This window comes from Squalius cephalus (genome assembly GCF_949319135.1).
Source record: "Squalius cephalus genome assembly, chromosome: 1".
NCBI lineage: Eukaryota > Metazoa > Chordata > Actinopteri > Cypriniformes > Leuciscidae > Squalius > Squalius cephalus.
Window position 1 is genome coordinate 18,564,567 of NC_137122.1, and position 25,565 is coordinate 18,590,131.

Below are 25,565 nucleotides of genomic sequence, written 5' to 3' on the forward strand. Positions count from 1 at the left end.
ATCTTGATCATATTCTGAATTAAGAAATCATTATAATGCAGTCAAAAATCGGTTACAGGGGACATAAATAATTACTTCACCTCGAGTCTTTCGTTTATTTGTCTAGTGACAGACGCAATAGCATACAATAGCCGCATTAGCAGTTAGCTGCTGTTTGTTACACAGTCTTACCGTTTCAATTGCAGGCAAGTCTCTTGTTGGAATGGCACTTTTCCCGAGCTTCGATGCCAACTTCGCCTGATATTGCCCCAAATTTGTGAAGGATTCCGGCGTACAATGTATAGCACAGCACAGACACCTAACGATAAGCCAGTGGGAAGGGTTGAAGGAACCGCGTCATTAAAAATGAATTTAATCCACTGGTCCCTGATAGCTAGGTCCGTTCTTGGTAGAGAAAACACATTTACATGTTGATTCTGGCAGTCAACAACAGAGCAACTCACGTGTGCACTACGTTTCTGCATCTTTCTCGACTGAACTGAATATGAGGGGGAGAGGGGCAGGGCTTCCTGCAGCATAGGTCTGCGGTGTCCATATATGGTATATCCTGCCCCGTCTTGACGTCAAGACGGGGCTGAAATCAAAATCTCGTTTTTTAGTGCGCGTGCACGTGGGCTATTTTACAAACCCTGAGGTAAACAAACGCTTCACTTTTAAGTATCGGCTTCCCGGCCAGTGTATAATCATTATGCAATCATAACATACATTGATTCTCGTGGAAAAGTGAAAATTGCAGGTTATGACTCCTTTAATAGCTGTCCACTGTAGTGACCACTATGCGTGAAAGGGTTAAAATTCTTCCTTTAAACTCAGATGATGATTGAAGAGTTTGTGATTTGTGTCTTGTGTTCAGTTTCAGTGTCTCCATCATCATCATCATCATCTTCATCATCCTCACAGACTGAGATCAGTCCAGGCCGCTCTGTGACTCTCTCCTGTCAGTTGTATTCACTCTTCTGTTATGTTCAGGTTCATTCTGAGGAAATTGGGCTGGTGTGGGTGAATCAGACTGGTGTTGATCTGAAGACAGACTCCAGATATCAGATATTATCATCATCATCATCATCATCATCAGATCAATATCACTGTTTCATCATCACTCTGACTACAACACTCCTGAATGAAGATGACAACAGAGAGTGGAGATGTCAGCTTACTCGCAGAAATAAACCCGAGACCTCAGTCAGATACACTGTCAAGTATTCAGGTGAGAAAACAGTGTTAGAAGACCCTCTTAGGCCCCATTTACACTGCATGGTTCAAGTGACCCAATTCCGTTTTTTTTCCTCTCATGTGGCACGGATATGACCGGCGAACGTGTAAGCAGGAAAAAAGCACATGGATTCCGATATTCTCAGATCGGTTTCAGGCCTCACTCATATGTGGAAATAAATCAGATATGAATCGGATACGTGCATTTGCATCTGAAATGTAAGCAGACAAATCAGATATTCCCCAGTAAATGCGAGTCGTACATCATTAAAAAAATGCGAGTAGGACGTCAACTCAGGTGGACATTAACTGCGATCACATGACTTATTAATGGCGCGATAGAGGACGAAGGCTCAACAGAGTGGAGTAATTTTTTCTCCGTCTTACGAGAGAAATGTTTTGCTGACCTTGGAAAATAGTATGGAAAGCAAAACACTGGATAATTAGAGATACTTATAATTAGCAAATTACTATTCAAATTACTATTATTCTTATGTGTTGTTTTGCTTGAGGATAAATGGATAATCATTCGAACATGATGACGCAATGCGTGGCACATCTCAGAGATGGTTCACGACAAGCATTTGTGGTTAAAACGTATATATATATATATATATATATTTTATTTTTTAGAAAATGACAGATCGTTTCGCTACACAGCAAAATCCCCAGTGTTAAATTAACACTGCTCAGAGTTTATATGAGTCCACACTCAGAGTGTTATAATTAACACTGAAGCAGTGTTAAAGTTAATGAGAAAATTAAGTGATTAATTGATTAATTGAGTGATGATTGAGCATTATTGAAGACATATGATGTTAATAAGCAGAATCACTGAAGGAGAAAATTCAGTTTTAAAATGGTCACCATTATGGTGATGGGTGTTTAGTTTAGTTGGACTCTTGACCCTTACTTTATTAACTTTAGATTTTGTTTGGCTGCTGTAATTCAGTTATAACAGCCAGATGAACAAAGAGAAAAGGTGTTATGATGGTGTTGGTTGTGTTTTAATGTAATCATTATTTCACAATCGTTTAACCTGAATCACTGAACTCATGTAGAGCCTAGTTTCTAAATAAGATATACTTTATTAATTATAGCAGCACTGTCCTTGAAAAGCATAATATCTTTAACTTTTACAATGAAATCCAATTAATTTCCTAAAAGTTGTTCACATACATTTTTTTTTTTTTTTTTGACACAGACACAAGAATCAGCCTGTGAATCTCAACAATGGTGACAATTATAAAGCATGTTGCAGTGCATTCTGGGTACCACCAATCAAAACTCATTCATGGCTCCCATCATGCATTGCTGCATGAATAAATGATAAGCTTATGTTCAGAGTTGATCTGTTTGTCACCATTGTTGAGATTCATACGCTAATTCTTGATGTCTGTGTGTGCCTGAAAAGGACACTTTTTAAGTTTTTTTTTTTTTTTTTTCGTAATTGATTTGATCATTTGGATTTCATTGAAGAGGCTAAAAATGGCATGCTCGACAAGGACAGTGCTGCTATAATCCATTAGGGAAACTTAACTTTTAAAATTAAAATTATACTCTCAATGAGTTCAGTGATTCAGGCCAACTAATGATTATGTTAAAACACAACCAACACCATCAGATCACTTTTGCTCTTTGTTCATCTGGCTGTTATAACTGAATTACAGCAGCCGAACAAAATCTAAAGTTAATAAAGTAAGGGTTAAGAGTCCAACTAAACCAAACACCCATCACCATAATGGTGACCATTTTAAAAATTAATTTTCTCCTTCAGTGATTCTGCTTATTAACATCATATGTCTTCAATAATGCTCAATCATCACTCAATTAATCAATTAATCACTTAATTTTCTCATTAACTTTAACACTGCTTCAGTGTTAATTATAACACTCTGAGTGTGGACTCATATAAACTCTGAGCAGTGTTAATTTAACACTGGGGATTTTGCTGTGTAGATAAGACCCTATTTCTCAACTGGGATCGTGTAGAGACTTTGAAGCTGCATTGAGACAGACATTTGAACCTTCTTTGAACATTGGTATAGTTGGTTGCACCCGGCTTAACTTTAACACTCTTCAGAGTGGGACCATATGTACTCTGAGCAGAGTTAAATTAAATCTAGGGATTTTGCTGTGTGTGTTCTCATGTTGGATTTCTCTCTTTAGTTTGGTAAATAAAGTTTAAGCTGCTTGGTTTGCTACGCCACGGCCTCACCTTTTCTTCTCCTCATCCTGGATATTATTATGATGCATCTCAACTAACATTCATACTTTTCAGCTCAAGCTGATACAACAACACCAGACACAGACTCTCAGGGTCATTGGAATAAAAACACACCAGGTACATAATCACAGTGTTTTGTCTTTGTCTAAAATTGTCCCCAATCTGCCCTGTCCGTCTCTGACTCTGTGCTCGATCTCTTCTTCAGTCATAGTGATTTCTGTCGCTGCAGTCGCTGTTCTCCTTCTTGCTCTTCTCTGGCTGATCTGCAGAAAAAGAGCTGGTGAGTTTTCAGATTTACTCCTTTACAACAATTAAAAACGGTTCAGATGAGCAAACAAACACATCATGTTCAGACTGTAAGTATCATAGAAACATGTGGATTATATGAAATTCTCAAACAGAAGTTTATTCCTGCTGAGAAATCCTGTAATGTCAATCTCACAGAGTTATCAAGTCAACAATCATTTTTATTATTCATTTTAATGCTTCAACAAAATCTGATTGTTGAAAAATCTTAATGCTTAACATTGTGTTTTCCATAAATACTTCATATTTCATGAGGCTCTTGTTTTCAGATAATAAAAGAGGGACTGACGACTCTGCGGTGAGTTCAGTAATGCAGTGATTTAGATTTGATTACTGTCTTTAAAGCTCAATAAAGTGTCATTCATGCAGTTTAACTGTTTGTTCTGAAGGTCAAAGATGAGAATGATCATAACGGGACGAATGAGACGATCAACATGTCCATTCCTCCCGCTGCAAGAGCCGATGTGAGTCCACTAAATCATCAAACATTACGTTCACTGTCTGTTCAATAATGTGATTTAAAAGCTTTTGTGTTATTCTACATATTATAGTGAGAGATATGTCTGTTCTGTGTGTTAAACTCGACTCTCTGCACGTCTGCATTGATGTTTAGGAGCAGACAGATGATGTGACTTATTCTGAGGTCACTTATTCCAGTGCAAAGCCAGTAAAATCACTCAATGTGAGTAGATACCAGCACATGAGTTTGACTCAGATAAATGAAGCTCATGCTCTAATAATAATAATAATAATAATAATAATAATAATAATAATAATAATTTCTGTGGTTCACACATTGATGGACAGAATCTGTTCTTTCAGGATCATGATGATACAGTGACTTATGCTGCCATCAGAGGAAGAGAAGATCAACCTCAGGATCAACTTTACGCCTCTGTGAACAAGAACAAGACCTTCACAAATAAACATTAATGATCCAGATCATGAGCTCATCATATCAGCACTGTAAAAAAAAAATCCTAATTTTACAGAAAATAACTGATTTTTTTACGATCATTTTCTTTCATTTTAAATTGTACTCAAAACACTGTAAAATTACAAATAATATCTGTAAAATAAAAATTCAGCTGTTATTTTAGGTATTGTGACATTAATGACAAATTACAGTAATTCACACTTTTTATACAGAAAATGTATTGTATTTTTCATACAGTATTTTTTCTGTTTTCTTAAATTACATAAAAATGTATGTAAAATTACAAATATAATCTGTAATTTAACAGAAACAAAACAGTTAAATGATAAAATGGTCAAATGACTGTCAGCTCCCCAAAAAACTGTAAAACATCCTAAATTAAATAAACTGAAAAACACTGTTATTTTACAGGTATTTCCTGAATAATCACGATCAAAAACCTTCATTGTAAAAAAAATCGTAAAAAAAAGGGTCAAATGACTGGCAGCTGCGGCTGCCAAACAAAAACCTTAAAATTAAAGTCAAATATGGTAATTTAAATAAACCGAAAAAACACTGTTATTTCACAGGTATTTCCTGCATTATTATGATCAAACACCTTCATTGTAAAAAAATCGTAAAAAAATGGTCAAATGACTGGCAGCTGCGGCTGCCAAACAAAAACCCTAAAATTAAAGTAAAATATGCTAATTTAAATAAATTGTAAAAAACTTTAAAATAAATTTGATGTTACCATGATTGAGATTAGTGTCTGCTTTAGTTGGGCTCATGACTTCAATTTTTAACTTGCATTTTTTTCTGGCTGCTTTAACTGTGTATTTGATGCACATTTGTTATAGCAATAAATGCTGGAGAAAATTTCAGATGATCTTGGTCATTCTTTGATGATGTCATCATATGATGGCTTGATTCTCTGATATGATAGTCAAAAATATGAATATATTAGCTTAGATTACATGTAGATGGAATTTAGCTTTATACAAAGTCTATAATGTCATAATTTCTCACATGCATATAATTTTTTACAATAGTAATAATTCAGGAAATAGCTGTAAAATAACAGTGTTTTTCTGTAAAACATTTAAGGAAAATTTCTGTAAAAGTTTTTTGCACTTCTAAAATAGGATATTTTACTTAATTTTTACGGTTTTTGTTTGACAGCCGCAGCTGACAGCTTTAAAATAAATTTGATGTCACCATGATTGAGATCAGTGTCTGCATTAGTTGGGCTCATGACCCGTGAGTTTTTAACATCAGTTTTCTCTGGCTGCTTTAACTGTGTAGTTAATACACATTTGTTATAGCAATAAATGCAGGAGAAAATATCAGATGATCTTGGGCATTCATCAGTGATGTTACAGTCATCGTGATGATCTGATTCACTGATATGACAGCCAAATCTCTGAATATATTAGTTTAGATTACATAACATGTAGATGGAATTTAGCTTTATACAAAGTCTATAATGTCATAATTTCTCACATGATCCTTGGCAACAATATTGTAATAATCTGAAATTTAAAAAGATATATATTATATGGAAAAAGTTTTGAGCTGGTTAATTTTTTTTTGTAGTATAGACATCAAGAATCAACATATGAATCTCAACAATGGTGACAACCAACAACGCCTTTTAGTGACTTTATAGTAGTTCAGATTTTTTTTCGTTGTCACCATTGTTGTGATTCATACGCTGATTCTTGATGTCTGAGTGAGTCTATATGATCCTGTCAAAACATTTTCTGTATAATGACATCATAAAATCTGAGTATCACAGCACTGCAGGGTCTTCTATAGCAGTTTTATCATTCAAAAATTAACAACTAATATTTAATTACTTAATCAGATTTACACTTCAGGTGGTATCAATGAAGCATGACACTACATGATGACTATTATCACTAAAAAGAGACCAACATCATCTGATCTGAGTTTCTCTTGGATTCCCACCATAACATGCATCAAAGACACACACAGATATTGCAGGCAGAGAAAAACTTAAGTTAAACACTAAAAGGTCAAGAGCCCAACTAAAACAAACACTAATCTCCATCATGGTGACATCAAACTTTATTCTTTTCAATAAAGCTTCAACTTCTAAACCTCTGTTAATTCTGTTAATTCTCAATAAGAATGTTAGTATGAAAGAAATAAAGTCTGGATTGTAATAAGTGAAGATGCTGAGATCCTGATAGTGTTTAATGTTCTGTTTGGGTTTAAAGTGTTTCTGTATGGTGTGTTTCGTGTGTCACCATTGTGTTGAAGAGTAGAGCCTGAGCTTCAGTCCAGGATGAGCAGAGAAGCACCGATTAAATGCTGCATGTTGCTTTATTTAACTGACAGTAACTGTGTAGTTGCTGATGTAGTGACGTATAGTCACAGCAATAATGCATGCATGTAGTTAACTGCATGTTTTTCAGTAAAAAAATCAGAAAATAAATGTGAAATAACTGTGTTTTAACTGTGTGTTTCTGTTAAAAAAGATTAATGAAGATTTCTGTAAAAGTATTTTGCACTTATTTAAATTAGGATATTTTACATTAATTTTACGGTTTTTGTATGGCAGCCATTGCTGACAGTCATTTGACTGTTTTTTTATGGGATTTTTTTACAGTGAAGGTGTTTGATCGTAATAATTCAGGAAATAGCTGTAAAATAACAGTGTTTTTCTGTAAAACATTTAAGGAAAATTTCTGTAAAAGTTTTTTGCACTTAATTTAAATTAGGATATTTTACTTTATTTTTACGGTTTTTGTTTGGCAGCCGCAGCTGACAGTCAATGACTGTTTTTTTACGATTTTATTTTTTACAGTGAGGAGCAGATTTCATCTCTCTGGGGTTTGGAGGAATTATATATTTGTGTGAGAACGATTTGTTTGCATTCATTCATTCATTGCAAGTGTTTTTTGCTAGTTTTATTTGTTCGCCGATGGTTGTGTTGATCTGAAAACGAGATGTGTGTTCAGGCGCATTGTTGGAGCGTTGCTATTTTGAGGAAACTGAAATAGACTGAGCCATTGACCAACAAAAACTGAAACCTGTTTTAAAGTCAATGGAGCGATATTTTTTTTGTTATTTAAAGACCACGTTAGTAATGTGCGCTTATTGGCGGGTCCACAACACGTGCACAATCTGCTTATTACACACACAGGGACGCACAACAGCACACAAACATGCCAAATATTAAAAATAAAAGGACAAAACACACTCATTCCTCATTAAGAGAATAGAGACAAAACACACCATTACTCATTAAGACCATTTTTTCCTGTCGTTAAACTAGTAAAAGTGGATTTGGACTCGCCCAAACTGAACTTACGCCCTGCGCTTTAGACCATGCGCTTGAGTCGTTAAAATAGGGCCCAGTGTCTCACAAGCCTCTTCCATGACTGGAGTCTGTTTATCCGCTGGATTTCTGTCTGAAAACCTTCATCTTCATGCAGAAGCTCATGCTGAAATGATCCTCTTGCTTCAGCTTGTATATCAGCTGTTTCTTCTACAGAGAGACGTCCGTCTGAGAATTACATCAGTGTCTGCTCACATTATATTGTCATAAAATATCCTAAAATTTGACTTTGCAGTGTGTATATGTCACGCAATTAAATGTCAGTTATTTCTTTCTTTTTTTCACATGTGACAATAAAGAGCATGAAAAATCATGAGTTAAAATAAAAGATTTTGTCTCTTCTATTCCTGTAAAAACAGACGTAACTAAACTTGCTCCTTTAAAAACCCTCTATTTTAAAACCCACCAGCCGCCACTGGAAAACAGAAGTACGTTTGGCAGGAACTACAAAGCTATTTGAGGAAAACAATATTACTGATTTTCAATTTTTAAAAAATAAAATAAAATAAAAAAATAAGGGGGGGGGGGGGGGGGGGGCTAGGATGATAAGAGCACTAAACACTAGACAAGAGAGTCCATTACCACCCTCTGAGCTACAAGGAAACGCTGAACATTTGGACACCATGTTTCACAGTCTCTAGACACTTCCTCAAATCTGCTTCACAGCTTTATCAGCGCTTTAACCTATTCTGAGAACAGAGCTATTCTCTGAACGTGTTCAAATGCATCCTGCAAAATCTCCATCATCTGGAAATCACAATGAATGCTACACTTGAAGTCCATTTCTGAGTAGGGGTGCGCCAAAATATCGATATGGCGATATCTCGCGATATTTTCTCCCGCGATCGATTCTCGATGCGCTCTTGCCAAGTATCGATCTTAAAAGCCGTTAGGGCGGGCGTACACGGTGCGAGTTCGGACACTCGGGAGGTCGTGAGAGATATTGCACACGTTGCGAGTCAGTTTAAAGGAGAACTCCGGTCAATTTTAACATTTTTGTACATTTGGAGTGCTGTCAATACAGAGAACAACAAAAATCGGTGTTGCCTACACCGAGTTATTCTATTTTTAAAATTTGCACCCTGTTGACTTCAATGGGGCAAGTACTAAACCTGCTTTTAGCCTCTTAACATCCTTGATGTGTCATTACAAGTGCACAGAAAATGTGAGTGATTCCTTCAGAGTGAACACGAGTGAATCTGACTGCAGTAGATGTGAAAGATATGTATAAAAATGATGTTATTTAAGCCAGCGCAAATACCTGTTTACATCCTGTTTTTCGGTTGAAGTCCAAAGTAGTCGATTGCCGAGTTCACGCGCATAGGTTTAGTTACCTATGATCACGCGCGTGAACTCGGCAATCGACTACTTTGGACATCGTTTGGTCTGGATTTGTAAAATGTCCTGGACTAACAAACATGAAACAGGGACTCTGAAACGGAAGCATATTTTCCATTTTTCGGTCAGAACTCACGGAAAGGAAGCAGGGCACATATAGGCTACAGTGAATTCGACGCAAGCATATTGACCAATGCTTTTGAAACGAGACCATTGCATTTTAATGTAGCCAAATTTCCAAAAACAATACTGATAGCAACAGAAACATTTTTTTTTATTCTATTAAGCGGTGGTAGTCTTTAGCCTACCTCCATAAACTCATGTCCAGGGGCAACCTTATTATATGTATGAACGTCACGTTAGCCTACCACTAAAATCCAACCAGAGCTTCATCAGAGCCATCAAAGAGATCTTAATGCATTTACACAGCAATTAGCCTACAAGTGCATACAAATATTATAAAGTGTTTTACATTTTGAAGACATAATGACATGATGGAATCAATGAAGTGATAGGCCTACGTTTAATATGAAACTAAAACAGACACCAGGTGGCAGAAAGTCACTGTCTTAATGAGTGAGTTCAATCCACTCGTTTGATTCCTTAAAATACACTGAATCAAAAACAACTCGACGTGTTGAAGCGGTTCATCTGTGGATTTGTTTCTGATCATTTCTATTTAGACCTATGCGTTATTTAAATAATAATAATAATAATAATAATAATAAATAAATAAATAAATGACCAAATGTTCAAAAAGTTGGCAGAGAGGGGTCATGTTCGGGGAAACAACATAATTGTTGATAGGCTATTTTTCGGGGCCATGAGTTTAATGCACAAACCTGCGTGACCATATAGCAACTATTCAGAAATGGAAATTACGAATGCATTAATATTTTGTTTTGAATTTAAGAAAAGTCGATTGAATATTTACAGGTTTGTATCTCGTTATTATTTTCAGAATAGTAAAGTCTTTGTAACCAACCACAGTGATCAAATATCGAAGCTATCTCTATCTAATAGGCTACTTCAAAGATCAAATCAAATTATGTATTGTAAAATTTTATAAAAATTTCTGTTTTTCCCAAAAACATAAAAAAAAAATAGCTAATAGCCTACATAACTTTTTTATTTGTATTATTATTATTATGAAATGAAACCGATATATTTGGCTATTATTATTAGGCTATTGTTATCATCATCATCATCATCATCATCAGCTGGCAAACCATTATGGAGTCTACTTAAAGGGAATGATTGTGGTGGGGAGTTTGGTCAAACTATTGCAGTGATAGCCTACAGTGAATATAACGGGTTGAAATAAAAGACGGCGCCGTCCACAGAGATATTTCTATGTGCACTATTTCATCCGTGAAAACCTTAGTCCCCTGGCTATCATGTCAGAATCTGCCATTCAAAATAAATTTTGCCTGCCACGGCAGCAAATTCAGCAGCTTTTAGATCTTGTTGTTGGTCCGACTTTGTCAAGACAAACCCGACGGAGATTGTCTTGTGATTCCCAGCCCTATTTCAGAGTCTTGCATATCTGAGCTTTCTCTATTCTCCTGAGTAACTCTCTCAGTTAAATTATCTATAAGAGATCATTTGAGGTTTTGCATATGTGATAGTCCTATTTCTCTTTATTTTGCAGATTTTAAACACACATAAACACTAACATTTAACATGAAGCATTGTCTTTATCTGTCAATGAAATGATGTTACTGCCATGATGGTGTTGTTCCAGCATCTACCAGCAGAGGGTTGATGAGATTATTCAGTCAATTCCTGACCCAATCCCAGAGGAAAACAGTGAGGATCAGGCACTCTTTTAAAAAGACACATTTCATGCTATACTTTTAGACTCTGCTCATATATATATATATATATCCCTCAGAGAGTCTTCGTTTAGCAGTCACACTCAGTGCCTTCCCGGTCAGAAGTGACCGGACACCTAAAAATGAAACTTCCTCCATCCCAGTAAAAACCAATGCAATTTATTTTTGTTCTATAATATTTATTCTTTTTAATTTAGTATTTTGAGACAATTTGATTGAACTTATTAATATTTATGCAATATTTATTGTCCATTTTTTGCCATTGAAAATAATGTTTTATTTTTTATTTATTTTATTTTTTTTTTTTTTTTTTCTATGCGGTATTTTCGGTTAAAATAGAGACTAGGCTTTCAGAAAAAAAATAAAAATAAAAAAAATAAATCAATTTATTAAACATAAAATTAAATAAATCATGTTATTGCATGGGTTTACCACTAGATGCCTGTAATAGCTCTAAATGGAGATGCTTGTGAATTCTAGTTGTTTTTGGACCAAATTACTTACTTTTAAGATGTGGATTGATTGTATTTTTTTAGAAATTCTCAAATAATACTTTTTGCCAAGGTTTATAACATTTTATTAATTATTATTTTAATAATTTTAATAATTATTATATTAATTATATATATATATATTAATTATAATTATTAATTATGTTATGTTTTTCACTCTTGATGTTTTAGAGTTTCACCCCTTCATTGCTGAGCACTTTTTTCTGCATCGTGGCCGATTTGTAACGAATTTTTGAGTTTTTGTCAATTTCCCATTCATTTCCTATGGGGGTCATTTTTGACCGAAGACCATGAGTGTGACTATTTTTTTTACGACCACTTAGCATGCTCGGATCATGACCTCAATTTTTGTTTGTGTTCACATACCTAATGCCAGAAAAGTCACCAAGTTTCGTAACATTCCAATGAAGCTGTGATTTTTAAAAATTCAAAACAGATTTTTTGTAATCTGAATTTATTGGTGTGTATGTGTATAAAAGTGTGTTTGTATGTGTGTGTGTGTGGGTGGGTGTGAATTCTTTGCACTCTTGATGTTGTAGAGTGTCACCCCTTTACTGCGGTGTACTTTTTTTTAGAATCGTGGCCGATTTGTAGATTGTACAGACAAAAATTCAGAGAATTTTTGTGTTTTTGTAAATTTCCCATTCATTTCCTATGGGTCGGTCATTTTTGACCGAAGACCATGAGTGTGACTATTTTTTTACGACCACTTAGCATGCTCGGATCATGACCTCAATTTTTTTTTGCATACACATACATGCATGCCATAAAAGTCACCAAGTATCATAACCTTCCGATGAAGCTGTGATTTTTTAAAATTCAAAACAGAAAATTTTTCGGTCAGAAGTGACCGAAGACTCTCTGAGGGTTAAATCATAAAAAGGTGCTTGTATCCAGATGTACAAGGGCAGCATGAATGTTCTTCCACAGCTCAGGAACACTATCAACAAAATTGTAGCCGCAAAAATATTAAAAAATCATAAACATTATTTGTTTTAAACACACGCTCAAACACAATAGAACAATGTGTGCTGTAAAGTGTCTTGTTTAATTTTTCACATCTTCTGAAACAGATCTTCACACATAACAGGAAGTGACATCATGGTCTAAATGTGCTTGAATTATGTAAGATTCTGTTTCATAGATGATTTTAGTTTATTGACAATAAGAAAAAAGAAAAATCATTAGCAATAAGAATAAGTTTAGTCATGTTTGATGATTGATTAATCTCTCACTGAACTTTACACATGGTCTGTTCTGCTAGTTTCCCTTTTTCATAGTTCTAATAGAGGCTCATTGTAACGTAGTGTGACAACATGCCCCGCCTGAGAAACTGTGATTTAAACCCTGCGAGTGTCTTCTAAAGTATTTAAACAAGTGTGTGACAACTAACCCCGCGTTAGTGTGTACTCTCCTCTATACTTCTAGAAATGTGTTTAAAATGTAACCTGAAGAAATTCTGATAGTGAGCGTGGAATTACTGTAATGATCACTTGTGGAACGTGATCAATAACTCCACCCTCTTACTACAGTATACAGGAAACACTCGTTATTCCTCGTTTCTGTCAAACTGAGGCAGACACCCTTTTCTCTCCCGAAAGCTCTACTGTATCCTGGCGGAAAGGTGCAAGAACATCTAAAGCATCCTGGACTGCCTCATACTCCAGGGCTGTAGGAGGGGTGATGTCAGTCTTTAGAGAGGCCAGGGCTGCCCCCACTGGCTCTCTCAGCTGACAGAGACGTTCCAGCATGTTACAAGTGCTGTTCCAGCAAGTGTCCACTTCAGTTATCATTTTCAGAGCTGGTCTCCCCATCTGCTCCTGTACTTGGGCCAGTCTCTCTTTTGCTGTAGTGCTGGTTCAGAAATAGGTCACCAGTTTCTAACATTTGGATCGAATGTCGTTGAAGCTACTGATGTCATCAAAAGATTTCCTCACAATAAGGTTTAGTGCATATCGCATGCCTAACATTCAGTGATCTTACACATGCTATCATGTTGGCTGCAGCATCAGTTACCAGGCACTTCACTTCATCCTTTATGCCCCACTCCTCCATGAGCTTGATATGTCCAGTAGCCAAGTTCTCAGCAGAATGGTTCTTAGGGAAATGCTCTACACCTATTAAATAGTAGGGGTGTAACGATACATCGATATGGATCGATGCATCGATATAACGTCTAACGATACAGTGCATCAATTCCACACTTAAAATATCGATATACACCTTTATTTTGACACTCCACATTCTCACGTAACATCCTTCCGCCAAAGCGCACATTTTCGTTTACTCACCAACCGCCTGCCGGTGTGCCTTTAAAACATTAATCTCCACATCTGAAATAGACGCCTGACAAGACTGACTAAACCCTAAGTTTTTTCACAAGCCGGTTGTCCGCTGTCAAGGCATCGCGAGTTCATGTTTTACAGCAGCGACAAGCACTCGCACCCTTGTTAGTGAACACGATAAGTCCGTTTTAGCAACTAAGGATAAGGCTTAGATAATGGCTAAGAGGAGTTTCGTCAAAGCTGACTAAGTGATCGAGGGTGGATAATTTCAATGAACTCGTGATATCTTCTTCAGGGCTTAAAAGGAAAATAAAACCTGAAACATTTTCACTGAACCTTTCTAAAGCAGCCCATTTAGTGGTGAGGGAAAAGCTCTCTGTACTGCGTGTACGTTATCACAACAACAAAGTTTGTCAAGCGTCATCTGAGGAGATTAACGTTACAAAGATTAACCGAGTGTTTTATTATTTATCATAGCAATTACTTGGTTTTGTTTGACTCAGAAAGATGAAATGTGAATGTATCTGCTCTGCTAAAAACAAAACAAAAAAACAATTAAAAAAAACCTTTACAATATTAAAGCATACTTTCAATTAGCCTAACTTTAATTTAGTAATTTATTGTATATAGTAATATAGTAATTTAATTCTTGTATTTTTTAAGTTATTATTATTATTATTATTAATCAAAACAACCCAGCTGCAGTTTGATTGATATTAGGCTACTTGGAATGCACAATAATAATAATAAAAACATGATTTATGAAAATGAACAAGAACGGAGTATTGCAAATGACCACTTCTGTTATAAATGTCCCAATTGGGAGAGGGTGTGCAATTTTTAAAGAGTTTAATTAAACGTTCATGTTATCTATTTTGGTTGCATTTGTGAGTTAATAAAAAGTAACTGGTTGTGTGAACATAATATCGATTAATCGATCGATATAGCCCTGAATCGAATCGAATTGTATCGTAGAATTTTTCGAAGTATCGGCAAATATCGTATCGTTGGCTGAGAGAATCGATATCGTATCGTATCGTATCGTGATGAACTGTCCGATTTACACCCCTATTAAATAGTGCAGAGCTTGTCATTGTCATCTATAAAAGGGCAAGTTACTGCTAGGTAGGCATCAGTTGTTTAGGGATGTCCACATGTCCGAGGAAAGGCTTATAGCCGCAACTTTCTGCAACTGCTCTCTGGCCTTCTCCTTAGCCTCCTTGTGTTTATGATCAACCATGACCATAAAAATAAATGCAGCTACTCTTACTTTTAACTTGTTAAATAATGATGAACCACTGTATTAATCACATACCTTTCGTGTTGGGATAATATCATCATCCACAATGGAAAAGGGTCGGGAGTCTGTGATGACCATGTTAACCAGGGCCTCATTCACCATTTCTTTTTTGGAAATCTATAATAAAATAAAATGCAGGTGTATTGTAGGAGCCTAAAATATTATTTAAATAATGTATTTTTTTTATTATTAGTATTATCAATAACTTTGACTACTGTGTGGATTGTTAGTAGTTTGTGCATGCTCATGTAGTGCTCGATAATGCCTGAGCATGGAGGAGGTGTTATTGCTGTCAGCTCCTTTAGGCTTTTTTTTTTGAGGTTAGTGTAATGACCTGATCAATATCAGTCCTTTTGTTATTTTGTTTATTTCAGAAATATGTGGGTCTGATCAATATTCATTTATTCTGTCTTATTTCAGAAATATGTGGGTTATTGTATTTTGTTTGATAAAGTGTTTAATGCATATGCAAGAAGATTTATCATTTAATTATTTCTGTGTTGTTCAGATGTGCCTGGTAATTTAACAGTTGAGTTGTGTTTTCTTTAAAATGTTTTAAGGATGGTTCATTAAGTAAGAGAAGCTCACTAATCAATCTGTTAATGTTAGAGATTTAGTGATTTATAAAGTATCCTGTTGAACTGTGAAATCCCGCGAGAGACAAGAACGGAAGCGGGGAAAGGAAAAAAAAAATGAAACTGAGCACGAGAGTGAGCACGAGGGCTAGCCTGCTATTTAGCACAGAGTTTGTGGGCTTAACGCTTTAAGTTGGATTATAATTTGTTTTATCAGAAACCTCACTCTTTGAGTAAGATTTTGTGACTGAGGGAAAGTGAAATACCAGCGGAGGTGTGTGGTTTTGGATTGTGACGTGAGTTTAGGCCTGTTAGCCTCTCTGGCTAAATTAGCTTGTGGTTTTGCAGTAACGTTAACATTACTGTCACACGGTCGCGGGAGTGACTGCATACACATCGTTTGCGAGAGGAGACGATCTCGAGAAGAGATTCGCTGCCTGACGCAGATGTTTTCTTCATCGGGGAGTCGGACTGTTTGGCTGTCGGTGCTGGACGGATCGGATGAAGCTGTTTAACCCTTGCTGTGCCGCTTGCAAACGGAGTTCGCCTGACGAGAGAGAGAGTTACAATCGCGGTAGGATCCGGGTCTTTCACTCTACACCAGGAGGTATTGTTGTTTTTTCCATTTTATGAGCTCCAACATTAAGCGCGCCAACGAACTAACTTAATGCAGGCCTGCTAAAAGAACTGAAAAATAAGAGTGCACTCAGGTTATCACAGACTAGTGACTTTTTTCCCCGGGTTTTTTTTTTTTTCTTATTTAAATTGGGTCTTATTTTCATATTTGCTCTTTGCTGTTCAACTGTTATGTGAGTTGTGCATAATACAAAAGGAGGAAATTGAGCTATGGCGTTCTCGTTGTTTATTCTTTCACCAGCCATTGTATTTGTGTAGGTCAGTCTTTTCTGTGGTAATATTCTATGTTTTAAACCAAGAATATTCTTTCAGGTACCCATTGATAAGCAGAGAAATAGTGAGATTCATAGTGTTCCTAGACAGGTTTGTCATACAATGGAATGTCTCTTTCACCATTTTACCAAGCATTAGGATTAAGAGGTTTTAATACTTTATATGTTGCTGTATAACGTACTTAACTCATCACAAGCCTATGGTGAAAAGGGTTACATTTTTGGGGGCTCGGTCCGGGATAATTGTAGATTTGTAATATCCCTTAGTGCAGATTTCAACCTGCTATTGCAATCTCATTCTGAATGTTTTAGTGGTCTGTTCCGCTAAAAGTTTAATTCACTATTTTTTTTTCTTTGCTTTCTCACTTATCTATTCTAAGCACACAAAATGGATGTTGATGAGATTGAAGCTTGGTGTAAAAGGAAGCAAATAGCTTGTGAGAATGCTGTAGTGTTAAGTGGTTTTGATGCCAATGTCACAGATGATGTTCTGCTTCAAGCTTTGAGTCTTGTTAAAGCTTTTGGAATTGTTAAAATAGTGGATCGCTGTCTAGACGTAGCTTCCAAAACCCAGTTTGTGCTGATTCAGACATCCACTGATCTTACTAAGCAGACTATACCTGACTGTGTTGGGCTCCCTGGAAAAGCTGGTCCCTGGCCTGTTCATGTGCTCCCTGTTCTAGCGGAAGGTGAAGGTTTTGAAGCCAAGCTCTTGTCCTTTTTGAGGCATGAAGGAAAGACTATTACTGATGTTAAAGGCTTGCTTAACCCTTCGCCTCTTGACATGAACGCTGCCCTGATCAATGCCATAAGTTCCCTGGTGGACAAATGTAACACTGCACCTACTGATACTCAAAGTTACAGGAAGCTCCGCATGTTTTCTGGTGTGAGACCCACCCCCAGTGGGGAAGAAGAATATGACGCTTGGGCAGAGCAGACTATGCATTTGTTGGAGGAATGGCAATGCAGTGACAATGTGAAAAAACAGAGGGTAGTGGAGAGTCTTAAAAGTCCAGCTGCTGACATAGTGAGGTTTCTAAGAGCACAGAACCCTTCTGCTACTTCATATGACTACATGCAAGCTCTGGAGACAGCTTTTGGAACAACTGAAAGTCCATCTGATCTTCTTATTAGATTCCGTCAAACACTTCAATGTGAAGGTGAGAAGCTGTCCGCCTATTTGATGAGGCTAGATAAACTGTTACACTGTGTTTTCAGGAAAGGAGGGGTGCAGCTGTCGGAAATGAATCGACTTCGCATCGAGCAGATTGTGAGAGGTGCCTTGCCACAAGACATGATTGCCCTTCGCATTCGCATGACACATGACCATTACTCCTGTCCCCAGAACCACTCCTGAAACTAAAGTTGATCCTGAAGTGGAACAACTCAGAAGAGACATTACTGTTATGAAAGCAGAAATGATTAGCCTTAAAGCTGCTACAGTAACTTCCCCGCCAGACACCCAAGGTCCACAATTTGAAATCCCTGCCAAGGCTAGATACAGGAGGAGTGAAACCCTGCAAAGAGCTGGCACTGAGGAAGATAGACCAGGGATATTTTGCTATAGATGTGGGGAGGATGGACATTTCAAAAGGGAATGTGATGGTGAAGAAAATCTCAAGAGGGTCAACAAGCGCCTCATCAAACTGACAAAGAAGTCAGGAAACTACCGCGGGAACCAGTAAAGGAACGGCCTGGTTTCCCTGTGGTGACAACACGTTCCACCAAGTGCATTAAACCAGATGAGAAAGTGGAGGACACTATACCTAAGGGCTTAGTGGGGCCAAGTTCTGCTGTACCAGTGCAGATTGAAGGCATCTATGCTAAAGCTATACTCGATACTGGTTCTCAAGTGACTTTGTTGTACAGATCCTTCTACGACAGATACTTGACACACCTGCCATTGACACCTATCAGTGCCTTGCAGATATGGGGCCTCAGTCATGCTGATTACCCATATGATGGCTATTTGTCACTTAAGCTGGAGTTTTTGGAGGCTGACGTTGGAGTGACTGAGATTATTGATGCTCTTGTGTTGGTGTGTCCTGACCCAGTTGTGAGAGGAGAAGCGTTCATACTAGTTGGCACAAACACACCGACAGTGAGACGACTACTGAAGAGCTGTAAAGAGAGAATAGGAGAGAATTTCGTCAGTAGCATGCACATTCATCCCGCTTTCAAAAGGGCTTTTGAACAGCTGTTAGAATGCCTACCTGATGATGATGACAACCACAAGAGAGGAACTGTGTGGTTCACACAAAGTAAACTCAATTACTGTGCGCCCTGGAGGGGTAGCTCGAGTGACAGGTGTGCCAAAGTTTCAAGGGATTCCACGTGCTCAAGCCATTCTGGTGGACTCACCTGAAGAACCCGGCGATGATCCAAGGTTTTCAGGAGGGTTTTTGGTCAGACCAGAGTTGCAGGTACCCACTGTTGTAATGTCAAAGAAAATCACAGTGCTGGTCAGGAATGTATCGAAAAAAGAAGTTACATTGACCCGAGGAATGCCGGTTGCTCACCTGTTTCCAGTAGATGTGGTGTCCTCATCTTCTGTAAGCCAAAAGCCTAACACTGAGTCAGCAAGAAAATTGACCCCATCTTCCTTTAACTTTGGAGATTCACCAGTCCCTGAGGAGTGGAAGGAGAGATTGGTGGTTAAAATGATGGAACGGCATGAGGTTTTCTCTACCCATGAGTTTGATGTTGGTTGCTGTAAAAGTGCACATCACGCTATTAAAACCACCGAGGACAAACCTTTTCGAGAGAGGTCTCGCCGACTGGTGCCTGCTGATCTAGAGGCATTGAGACAACATCTGTCACAGCTTAAAGATGCTGGGATCATCACCGAATCAAGAAGTCCGTATGCCTCACCTATAGTGGTGGTGAGAAAGAAGACAGGTAAAATAAGGATGTGTGTGGACTTCAGGACCCTAAATCGACGCACTGTTCCAGATCAGTACACAGTGCCGAGGATCGAAGACGCACTGGCCTGTCTCAACGGAAACAAGTGGTTTAGTGTGTTAGACCTCCGGAGTGGATATTATCAGGTGCCTATGAGTGACTCCGATAAAGAGAAGACAGCCTTCATCTGCCCAGCGGGTTTCTACCAATTTGAAAGGATGCCACAAGGAGTGTCAGGGGCTCCAGCAACCTTTCAACGAATCATGGAACAAACTGTTGGGGATATGAACTTGCTTGAAGTCTTGGTATATCTGGATGATCTCATCGTGTTTGGAGCAACACTCGAAGAGCATGAGGATAGGTTGTTAAAGGTGCTGGACCGCTTGAAGGATGAGGGTCTCAAGTTGTCGCTGGATAAATGCCAGTTTTGTCAACCATCAGTGACTTACGTGGGGCACATTATATCTCAAGACGGAGTGTCTACCGATCCAGAGAAGACTGAAGCAGTAACCACATGGCCCCGACCAAACACTGTGACTGCTTTGCGGTCATTTCTTGGCTTCTGTGGATACTATAGACGCTTTGTGAAAGATTACTCCAAAGTTGCCTATCCGTTGAACCAACTGTTGTCCGGTTACCCACCAGTTGCCAAGAAATCTAAGGGAAAAAAGGATAACCTCTACCTGAACCCATCAGAGCCTTTTGGTAGTAGGTGGGATGACAAGTGTGAGGCAGCCTTTGTAGAGTTGAAGCAGAGACTTACTCAAGCCCCGGTGTTAGCTTTTGCAAACCCTCAGCTTCCCTATGTGTTACATGTGGATGCCAGCCAAGAAGGGCTAGGTGGCGTGTTATACCAGGATCAAGGTGAAGGGTTGAGACCCGTTGCTTTCGTCAGTAGAAGCCTAACCCCATCTGAGCGACATTACCCTGCTCATAAGTTAGAGTTTCTGGCTCTGAAGTGGGCGGTAGTGGACAAACTGCACGATTACCTGTATGGGACGAAGTTTGAGGTGAGAACAGACAACAACCCGTTGACCTATGTGCTGACGTCGGCCAAGCTGGATGCCACAGGTCACCGTTGGCTTGCGGCATTGTCCACGTATGACTTCAGTCTCAAGTACAGGTCAGGAGTTCAAAACATTGATGCAGATGCTCTGTCTCGTCGGCCACATCCTACGCTCACTCAAATACCGGAACGGAAAGACATATCTGCAGCCGGTGTGAGAGCCATGTGTCAGATGGCTGAAGTGAATAAACGTAGAAATACATGTCCTAGTAGGGCAATTGACCAATTGGGACCCTCTTCACATGCTATCCCGCAAGCCTACTGTAATATGTCTACCTTGAGTGTAAAGGAGATGCCCATTCTGAGTTCTACTGAGCTGTCAAATGCTCAGCAAGAATGTCCTGGCATTGGCGAGATATGGTCAGCTCTCAACAAAGGAGATTTGACACAAGTTGACAAGACAAAGCATCCAACCTGCTCTCTGTTGTTGAGAGAATGGGATCGGTTAAAGATACGAAAAGGAGTCATGTATCGAGTCACAAGCCCTCCTGGAAACCCCCCTCGCTCTCAGCTAGTTTTGCCATAAAAGTATAGGAAGATGGTAACAACATCTCTGCATGATGACTGTGGTCATTTAGGCCTTGACAAAACCTACGGCCTAATTAAAGATAGATTCTACTGGCCACGGATGAAGTCAGATGTGGAAGACTACTGCAAGTCCTGTATCCGTTGCATAAAGAGAAAGACACTACCCAAGAAAGCTGCTCCGCTGTCTCATTTGCAAAGTGATGGACCACTGGACCTTGTCTGTATGGACTTTTTGTCCATTGAACCCGATTCAAGCAATACAGAAAATGTTCTGGTTATTACTGATCACTACACCCGCTACGCACAAGCTTTTCCAACGAGAGACCAGAAAGCCTCTACGGTGGCGAAGGTGTTGATAGAGAAGTACTTTGTCCATTATGGATTGCCAAAGAGGATGCACAGTGATCAAGGGAGAGATTTTGAGAGTCGGCTTGTACATGAGGTACTTGGCACACTTGGGATTGAAAAATCAAGAACTACGCCCTACCATCCTCAAGGAGACCCCCAGCCTGAGAGGTTTAATAGGACTTTGTTAAACATGCTCGGGACTCTGGAGCCAAGCAGTAAGAGGAAATGGAGTCAGCACATTGGACACCTTGTCCATGCCTACAACTGCACTTCGAATGAGGCTACTGGGTTTTCGCCCTATTACCTTATGTTCGGGCGTGAGGCAAGGCTCCCAGTGGATTTGTGTTTTGGGACATCCAGCGATGACACACGGCAGGAAACTTACTTAAAGTATGTAACTGAGATGAGAAAGGAGTTAAAAGCTGCCTACGAACTTGCTGAGTCCATTGCTGCCAAGCAGAACGAAGGAAATAAGCGGAGGTATGACCAGAAGATTCGGTGTTCACAGCTGTTGCCTGGAGACAGAGTCTTGATAAGGAACCTAGGGTTGCAGGGGAAGCATAAGTTAGCAGACCGCTGGGCTTCAAATCCTTATGTGGTGGACAGTCAAATGCCAAACTTACCAGTGTTTCGGTTGAAACCAGAAGATGGAAATGGACCTATCAAAATTCTCCACCGAAATCACATCCTGCCTCTTGGACAAAATGCGTGCCTGGATCCGACACCTGATGTTGACCCTGTACCTGGTGTGAGAGTCCTTTGAAAGAAACGAAAGAGACTTCATAAACTTCAAAACCGTGTGTCAGAGAGAAGTAAGGTTTCATCGGAGACATCAGAGAACAAAGACAAAGAAGAAAAAACAGATAATTGTCATAGGAAAGAGTACACAGATTCTGAGGGTGAAGAAAGTGAGATGTGCTATGACTTATCTGCCAAAGAAAACAGGACTGGAGTAGAAAAAGAAATGTCAGAACCATTTAGCTTGGACCTGGATATGTTGTGGGATGAAGTGACTGAACGTCAAGAGGTGACACAGCCAGAAGCAATCCAAGAAGTTACAGTAACAGTAACAGACAAAGGAGGGTCTCAACCAGAGTCTGCTGAGATGACAAGTCGAGAAACTGGGACGCATGAAACAGGTGAGATGAGAGAAAAGACTCCAAGAAATGAAGTTGTTAATGAGGAAACTCAAATGTTACCAGATGGTACAAAGCCTGAAACTCTGACCAGCAGAACTCAGAGAGTCAGAAGAGCTCCATCCATATTAACATATGACACACTAGGACATCCGAGTGTCATAAAAGCTCCTATTACGAGATATGTTTCTTGCCTTTATAAGTGGATAAGTGCCCAGTGATCTTTTAGGTTTAAGTCACTTAAGGTTATACTCACTAATATGTTGTGTTGTGTTTACATTGCTAAAGCACCAAGTCATGAGGGCATCCCAGTCAACATGTTGATCTCACAGTGATCTCTCCATATGACCACAATGTGAGTTCACAGTGAGCTAAAAGTGTAACCGCACTGTGCACTTACTGTGTGCTCATATTATGGACACAATGTGAGTCACCCCAGCTAAAAATGTAATTGGACATGGACTCCAACATCACTCAGACGTAGGGCTGGGCGATTTAAATCGCGATATTGTTATGCGCATCTCGTCAGTAAAGCCGGTTCCTTGATTAGTAGTAAATCACCATCACCTGCTTTCAGATGAAGCGGCATTTAGGGCTGAGGAGATAATTAAGTGAATAATTTAGTGATGATTGAGCATTATTGAAGACACCTGATGTTAACAAGCAGAATCACTGAAGAAGAAAATCACAAATTGTAAGTTACCATTAAGGTGATGGGTGTTTGCTTTAGTTGGGCTCTAGACCATTATATGTTTACTTTAATATTTACTGTTGTTTGTCTGCTGTTATTGATTTATAACAGTTAAATGAACAAAGTAAAATGTTATCTTATAGTGTTGGTTATGTTTTGACATAATCATGCTGTGATCTGAAAAAGGAAACTTATTGAGATAGTTTGGTTTAACTTGTTAGCAGCGGTTTAGTGATTCTTCAGCCTATGATTATCAGTACTTTACTTATAATTCAAAATGTTTAATAAACATTGTTCTGATCAAAAGACATTCAAATACATTCATTTAAAACACAGACATCAATAATCAGCCTGTGAATCTCAACAATGGTGACAATAATAAAGCATGTTGCAGTGGCTGCCACCAATCACAACTCATTAATGGCTCCCATCATGCATTGCGGTATGAATAAATTATGATCTGAATTGTCTATGTAATTTACTTTTCCTAATTGAATATTCTGCTCCTCACCATTGTTGAGATGCATAGACTGAATCTTGACATCTGTGTGTGCGCCTAAAAGAATGATTTTTTTTTTTTTTTTTTTTTAAACAACTTTTAAGAAATCCTTTATATTATATCAAAAATTCTGGGCATTTATGCAGATTCACTAACCAACAACATAAATCGAAGTCAGAAAGAAGGATTTCAATGAGTTCAGTGATCAAGTTCAAATGATGATTGTCATAACATAATCAACATCATCAGATCACATTTTTCTTTGTTCAACTGGTGAATATAATTCAGAAACAACAGCCAAACAAAATCTAAAGTTAATAATATATGGGTCTAGAGCCCAACTAAAGCAACCATTGATCGTCATAACGGTAACTTACAATTTGAGATTTTCTCCTTCAGTGATTCTGCTTGTTAACATCAGGTGTCTTCAATTATGTTCAATCATCACTAAATTAATCACTTAATTATCTCATTAACTTCAACACTCTTGAGTGTGGACTCATACACTCCCAGGAGTGTTAACTTAACACTGGAGTTTTTGCTGTGTACAAAGAGCCGTAGTTAACTGACAAGCTGAGCCATACCGCATTAATTATCGCTGGCGATACGTCCGCAATATGGCTCAGCTTGTCAGTTAACTACGGCTCTTTGTAGTCAGTGCCGCTCCATCTGAAAGCAGGTGATGGCGATTTACTACTAATCAAGGAACCGGCTTTACTGACGAGATGCGCATAACAATATCGCGATTTAAATCGCCCAGCCCAAGTCAAGACCAAAGAGCCCAACTACAGCAAACACTGCCCTCTGCAATGGTGACCAAACCAAACTCTTCAAACAAACTTCAACATGTAAACCTCTTAAACATAATTTCTAAACATCGAAACTTCCCGCTATAACTGTCTAAGAATGTTAGGGGGGATAATGTTCTTTCAATGTCATCACTAAACATGTTTGAAATGTTTATAGAGAGTGTTATCCTACCTTTTAGGAGAACATTCTGGTTACAAAAATAAAATTAGCTACAGAAAATATTACAAGAACATAACATAATGCTCTCAAAACATTCATAGAACAATAACATTTCTAGCTGGGATGAGCTCATATTGTGGTCATAGTTTGAGCACACAGTGAGAGCGCTGTGAGGTTACACTTTTAGAACACTGTGAACTCAGATTGCTGACGTTGTGACCACATGGTGACATCACTGTGAGATCATAGTGTTGACTGGGATGTCTTATATTGGTGGGGGGAGAGTGTAATGACCTGATCAATATCAGTCCTTTTGTTATTTTGTTTATTTCAGAAATATGTGGGTCTGATCAATATTAATTTATTCTGTCTTATTTCAGAAATATGTGGGTTATTGTATTTTGTTTGATAAAGTGTTTAATGCATATGCAAGAAGATTTATCATTTAATTATTTCTGTGTTGTTCAGATGTGCCTGGTAATTTAACAGTTGAGTTGTGTTTTCTTTAAAATGTTTTAAGGATGGTTCATTAAGTAAGAGAAGCTCACTAATCAATCTGTTAATGTTAGAGATTTAGTGATTTATAAAGTATCCTGTTGAACTGTGAAATCCCGCGAGAGACGAGAACGGAAGCGGGGAAAGGAAA

At 38.2% G+C, this 25,565-nt stretch overlaps 1 protein-coding gene and 1 long non-coding RNA gene across 2 annotated transcripts; both read left to right on the forward strand.

Moving 5' to 3' along the window:
- The first annotated feature begins 3,493 nt into the window (after nucleotides 1–3,493).
- On the forward strand, nucleotides 3,494–5,544 carry LOC307166783. Its single transcript, XR_013822693.1, has 6 exons — nucleotides 3,494–3,556; nucleotides 3,645–3,719; nucleotides 4,015–4,043; nucleotides 4,135–4,209; nucleotides 4,359–4,427; nucleotides 4,568–5,544. It is a non-coding gene; the product is annotated as an uncharacterized lncRNA (long non-coding RNA).
- An 11,625-nt stretch (nucleotides 5,545–17,169) lies between these two features.
- On the forward strand, nucleotides 17,170–18,138 carry LOC307171178 (paraneoplastic antigen Ma1-like; the record flags this gene model as incomplete). The annotated part of the gene is made up of 1 exon (XM_079892654.1): nucleotides 17,170–18,138. One exon carries the CDS (start codon nucleotides 17,170–17,172, stop codon nucleotides 18,136–18,138), a length of 969 nt encoding a protein of 322 aa, XP_079748780.1.
- Between the last annotated feature and the right edge of the window lie 7,427 nt (nucleotides 18,139–25,565).